At 59.7% G+C, this 5,197-nt stretch overlaps 1 protein-coding gene across 2 annotated transcripts; it reads left to right on the top strand.

Annotated features, from left to right (window-relative positions):
• Window positions 1-318: 318 nt before the first annotated feature.
• Window positions 319-4,649, top strand: FOXA2 (forkhead box A2). 2 transcript variants are annotated; one of them, XM_036322725.1, is made up of 3 exons: window positions 319-549; window positions 1,553-1,622; window positions 2,636-4,649. In XM_036322725.1, the coding sequence occupies exons 2-3, from the start codon at window positions 1,554-1,556 to the stop codon at window positions 3,938-3,940; spliced, it is 1,374 nt and encodes a 457-aa protein (XP_036178618.1). In that variant the 5' UTR covers window positions 319-549; window position 1,553; the 3' UTR covers window positions 3,941-4,649. The 2 variants fall into 2 exon arrangements, with proteins under 2 accessions (XP_036178618.1, XP_036178617.1); XM_036322724.1 differs by lacking the exon at window positions 319-549 and having other exon boundaries at window positions 1,501-1,622.
• The last annotated feature ends 548 nt before the right edge of the window (window positions 4,650-5,197 follow it).

Here is a 5,197-nt window from a genome sequence, read left to right as displayed (position 1 = left end):
CTGGGCTCACTGGGGTCTAGGGGCTGGTCCAGGGCAGGTGATCGTTGGAACCCAGACGCCGGAGCGAACATTAAAAGGGAGTATATGGTTGCTGGGGTTTCTAATTCTTACAAAACAGACGCCTCAGGAAAGCAGAGAGGACAGAGACCCTCCTGAAGGGATTCCATGCGCTGCGTATTGATTCCTTTATGCCTTTCTCTCCTCCCGCTTCACTCTCACCCCACCTCCTGCCCTGTTTGTTTTAGTTACGAAATTCTGTGGGCACCTCCGTTGTGACTGAAAAGTAACCTTGAAACACGGCGTCCTGAATGTCAGAGATAAATTACAGTCTCCCAACCGTCGGCTGCAGCTGGCGGGGCCGCGTGCGCCCTGCGCCGGGACAGCGTCCCTCCCGCCGCCGGCCACCCCCCTGCAGGTCGCCGGAGGCCGGGCTCGGAGGAGGCAGAAAGCCAAGGCGGCCGGCCCGGCGCGCCCCGCGCCTTCCGGGCCACTCGGAGTCTCAACTGTAACGGGGAGGGGCCTCCCGGAGCAGCGGCGGGCAAGCTGAAGGTGTGTACACAGTTTTGCTAAATAGGACAGCGCTTTGCAAACGGGCTCTGTCGCCGTCTTGTTGTTTTGACAGGGAAGGAACACCGAGAGCCAAGAAGCCGGGATACACACATGCGGCTTCTAAAAGGCTCTGCAGAGAGAAACGGGGCGCCCAGGCCGAGCGCGCCCTTCCACAGGAGCCTTAGGGGCCAGGCGCTATGGGACGGGGAGGGGGCCAGAGCCCTGGGCCTCTCCAGGGATGGCTGCCCCCCAAGAGCTCTCCTCCCGCGGCCGCTCCGGGTGCGCGCGGAAGGAAGGGGGCCGTCCTGGGGAGCCCGGGCGCCCCCTCGCCTGGATCGCCGGCCCCGCAGTCGCAGTCGCAGCCGGGCGCGGCGGGCTGTGGCCGCCCAGGGGCAGGTGCGGGGCGCTGGCCGCGGCTCCCTCTCACCTAGGTGTGAGCTGATTATTCAAATGGGCTGCCCGGGGTCTGGGGATTGGAGGCCCGCGCCCGCGCGCCGCGCTATATCACCAGCCGCCCACGTCACTGCGGCACTTGTCGGCTCCGCGGTCCACACCTCCTCCTCCTCCTCCTCCTCCTCCTCCTCCTCTTCCTCCTCCTCCTCTCTCCACCCCCGCCCGCCCCCGCGCCGCGCGCTTCCCGCCGCCTGCCCGCAGCTCCGCACTGCCAAGCTCGGGCTCCGCCGGGCAGCCCGCGGGCGCGAAGGCGGCGGGCGACGGGCGGCGGGCTCTGCGGGCACCCGGGCTCCGGTCTGGGCCCCCTCCGATCCTCAGCCCCTCCTCGGGCGACTCATCTGCCCCCTCCCGCCCACTTCCAACTACCGCCTCCGGCCAGCCCCGGGAGAGAGAGGGAGTGGAGCCCAGCGAGAGGGAGCGAAAGAGAGGGAGGGAGGGGACAGTGCCTTAGCTGACTTTTTTTTTTTTTTAAGAGGGTGGGGGTGGGGGGTGATTGCTGGTCGTTTGTTGTGGCTGTTAAATTTTAAACTGCCATGCACTCGGCTTCCAGTATGCTGGGAGCCGTGAAGATGGAAGGGCACGAGCCGTCCGACTGGAGCAGCTACTATGCCGAGCCGGAGGTAGGCACTCGCCTTTTCCGGGGGGACGTGGGGTGGCGGCGTCCGCTCTCTCCGGCCCCAACCTCGGGGCCGCTGTCCTCGCCTGCGTCCGCCCCCCACCCGCAGCCGCTCCGGGCAGCCACCTTTTCCACCCTCCTTCCACTCAAATGGGTCTCTTTTTTATACGACACACTGTTAGCCTTGAGATAATATTAACTTTGTGATCAAATATTGACTTGCGGCGCCTCCAAATCCTCTTCGTGGTCGAGCCACGCACTATCCTAACAGAGTTATGTTTGGCAGCGCGCGGCTGGGGAGGGGTAAGAGTTCGGCGGCGAGGGGGTGGGGAGCCGGAGGGAAGAAGGTGGGCACGAGTGGGGGGCTGAGGTAGAGGCGAAGAGTTAAAGACACCGAGGACAAAGAGAAAGTTGGCGGCTGCAAACCCCAGCCGCCGGAGTTCAATTTGCCGTCCCCTCCCTATCCTTTCATTCAAAGCCTCCGGCTGGCCCCAGGCTCCGCTCAGGCCCCGAGTTTCGGTTCCCCCGGGGCCAAGAATGGGCTTCTGGGAGGAAAAGCGAACAGAGAGGAACTTGGGACAGTCCTCCCTTGAGGCCACCCGTGTCGCCCTGCGCGGGGTCCCACCGGTTGCACGCTATGGCCCTGGCGGCAACTCACTGTGCTGGCCAGAGTGGTGGGAGACTGGGGGCAGAGCAGAGATTTTGAGGTGCCTGGCTTGGGGTGCTCCAGGGGACCCTTGTTTTAGAATCCGAGCCCGGCAGAGAAGGGCTAGGAACTAGCCACACTCACAGAGCAGCAACCCTCTGGCCACCTCTTCAAAGGCGATCAGGGAGCTCTCTGAGTGAACCGGACTCGGGGTGCCGGAGGGGGAGAAGTGGGGAGTACAAGGGATGGACTCCCCAGGGGGTCAGAGCTGACCTGGTAGCTGGGAGGTCAGGGCGCAGGGCGCAGGGCGCAGGGCGCGCTCCCGCCGCGGTGCTAACGCGTGTGCCTCCGCCCCCGGCTTCTGTCCGCAGGGCTACTCCTCGGTGAGCAACATGAACGCTGGCCTGGGCATGAACGGCATGAACACCTACATGAGCATGTCGGCGGCCGCCATGGGCAGCGGCTCCGGCAACATGAGCGCAGGCTCGATGAACATGTCGTCGTACGTGGGAGCCGGCATGAGCCCGTCCCTAGCCGGCATGTCCCCCGGGGCGGGCGCCATGGCCAGCATGGGCGGCTCGGCCGGGGCGGCCGGCGTGGCGGGCATGGGGTCGCACCTGAGTCCGAGCCTGAGCCCGCTCGGGGGGCAGGCGGCGGGCGCCATGGGCGGCCTGGCCCCCTATGCCAACATGAACTCCATGAGCCCCATGTACGGGCAGGCGGGCCTGAGCCGCGCGCGCGACCCCAAGACGTACCGGCGCAGCTACACGCACGCCAAGCCGCCCTACTCCTACATCTCGCTCATCACCATGGCCATCCAGCAGAGCCCCAACAAGATGCTGACGCTGAGCGAGATCTACCAGTGGATCATGGACCTCTTCCCTTTCTACCGGCAGAACCAGCAGCGCTGGCAGAACTCCATCCGCCACTCGCTCTCCTTTAACGACTGCTTCCTCAAGGTGCCCCGCTCGCCCGACAAGCCCGGCAAGGGCTCCTTCTGGACCCTGCACCCCGACTCGGGCAACATGTTCGAGAACGGCTGCTACCTGCGCCGCCAGAAGCGCTTCAAGTGCGAGAAGCAGCTGGCCCTGAAGGAGGTCGGGGGCGCCACGGGCGGGGGCAAGAAGGTGGCCGCTGGGCCGCCGGCCTCGCAGGGGCAGCTCGGGGAGGCCTCCGGGCCGGCCTCCGAGACTCCGGCGGGCACCGAGTCACCCCACTCGAGCTCCTCTCCGTGCCAGGAGCACAAGCGAGGGGGCCTGGGCGAGCTGAAGGGGACGCCGGCCGCGGCGCTGAGCCCCCCGGAGCAGGAGCCTTCGCCCGGGCAGCAGCAGCAGGCCGCGGCGCACCTGCTGGGCCCTCCCCACCACCCGGGGCTGCCGCCCGAGGCCCACCTGAAGCCCGAGCACCACTACGCCTTCAACCACCCCTTCTCCATCAACAACCTCATGTCCTCGGAGCAGCAGCACCATCACAGCCACCACCACCACCAGCCCCACAAAATGGACCTCAAGGCCTATGAACAGGTGATGCACTACCCGGGCTATGGTTCCCCCATGCCGGGAAGCCTGGCCATGGGCCCAATCACGAACAAAGCGGGCCTGGAAGCCTCGCCCCTGGCCGCGGACACCTCCTACTACCAGGGGGTATACTCGCGGCCCATTATGAACTCCTCTTAAGAGGGCTGCGTCCCAGCTAGCCCAGACAAGAGAGAGGAAGTTGGGGGCGGGGGGGAGACTTTGAGGTAGGGGTGTTGGAGAGATGCAAGGGAGAAGACATCCAAGACACTCCCACACCCAGGACAGCAGTCTCCCCTCACCCTCTGCAGCTCTTCCCTCCCAGATGGGCTACACTGATATGTATCATTCATTCTATATAAGGAGGGAAAGGGGACAAAAAGATAAAGTCAAAAAAGACAGAACGAAAAAAGCCCCCCGGTTTCCACTACTCTGTAGATGCCTGCTTCTGGAAGCATCCTAGAATTCTGACTTTTGTTATCACTCTCCTCCATTGCTGCTGTTGCAGGGAAGTCTTACTTTATTTAAAAAAACAAACAAACAAGCCCACACAAAAAAACCCTCTATAAAAAAACAAAACAAAAAAAAATCCCACAAACTTTTTGTGACTCAGTGTAAAACAATGTAGTTTTAACAAAGAACCAGAGAGTTGTGCTATTGTTTAAAAAAGAGATAAAAAATGATGTAAGGGTCTGTTGTTAATGACCAAGGGGGGGGAAATGCATTCCTGTTCTTGAAACAGTGAAATCCAGGTCTCGGGTCTGATTAATTTATGCTTTCTGAGTGCTTTATTTATGGCTTATAAATATGTGTTCTGGCTGCAAGGACCAGAGTCTCACAAATCTATATTAAAGTGTTATTGCCGGTTTTATTCCTTGAATCATCAAGATGTTTTTTTTCTTTGCCTGGCTTAACAAATAATCAGGTCTGGAAATTATTTCAAAGTGGAGGGAGGGAGAGCCTGGTTGATTGCAGATTCTATTTCATTGGAGGAGTGGTTGTTGCTTTACCAACATTTTATTACAATTTTCAGACATGCTGAATTTGAATGGATTTTACAGAAAGTACACATGTACCCATTGCCCAGATTTTACAATTATTTCACTGTTCTTGTTATATTGCATATCTGTCCACCTATCTAAATGCCATTGGTCAATTTGGCTTATATTTTAAGGGCATTTCAAAGTAAATTTCAGACATTAGTGCATTTCCCCCTAAATACTTCAACAAGCACACCATTAAATAGAACACAATATTGTTTATGGTCACTTTTGGAGTTTTCAGTTTATCTTTACACACCATGAAACACAGATCCCAGGTCAGCCTTTCCATGGGTTGGATGCAGGTTTATCTTTCAAGCCCGGAGCAACCTACATGTCTTGATTTTTCCACCTGAGCCATGTGAAGGTTCAATGTTGC

Source organism: Myotis myotis, unplaced genomic scaffold (genome assembly GCF_014108235.1).
Source record: "Myotis myotis isolate mMyoMyo1 unplaced genomic scaffold, mMyoMyo1.p scaffold_m19_p_9, whole genome shotgun sequence".
NCBI lineage: Eukaryota > Metazoa > Chordata > Mammalia > Chiroptera > Vespertilionidae > Myotis > Myotis myotis.
Note: the sequence above shows the minus strand (reverse complement) of the source record. Positions and strands in the feature narration are given on the sequence as shown.

Bases quoted from the DNA above. Each gene is read 5' to 3' on its own strand.
- FOXA2 (XM_036322724.1), top strand. From the start codon at position 1,536: ATGCACTCGGCTTCCAGTATGCTGGGAGCCGTGAAGATGGAAGGGCAC. The intron at 1,623-2,635 runs GTAGGCACTCGC...TTCTGTCCGCAG, and splicing joins GCTACTATGCCGAGCCGGAG to GGCTACTCCTCGGTGAGCAA.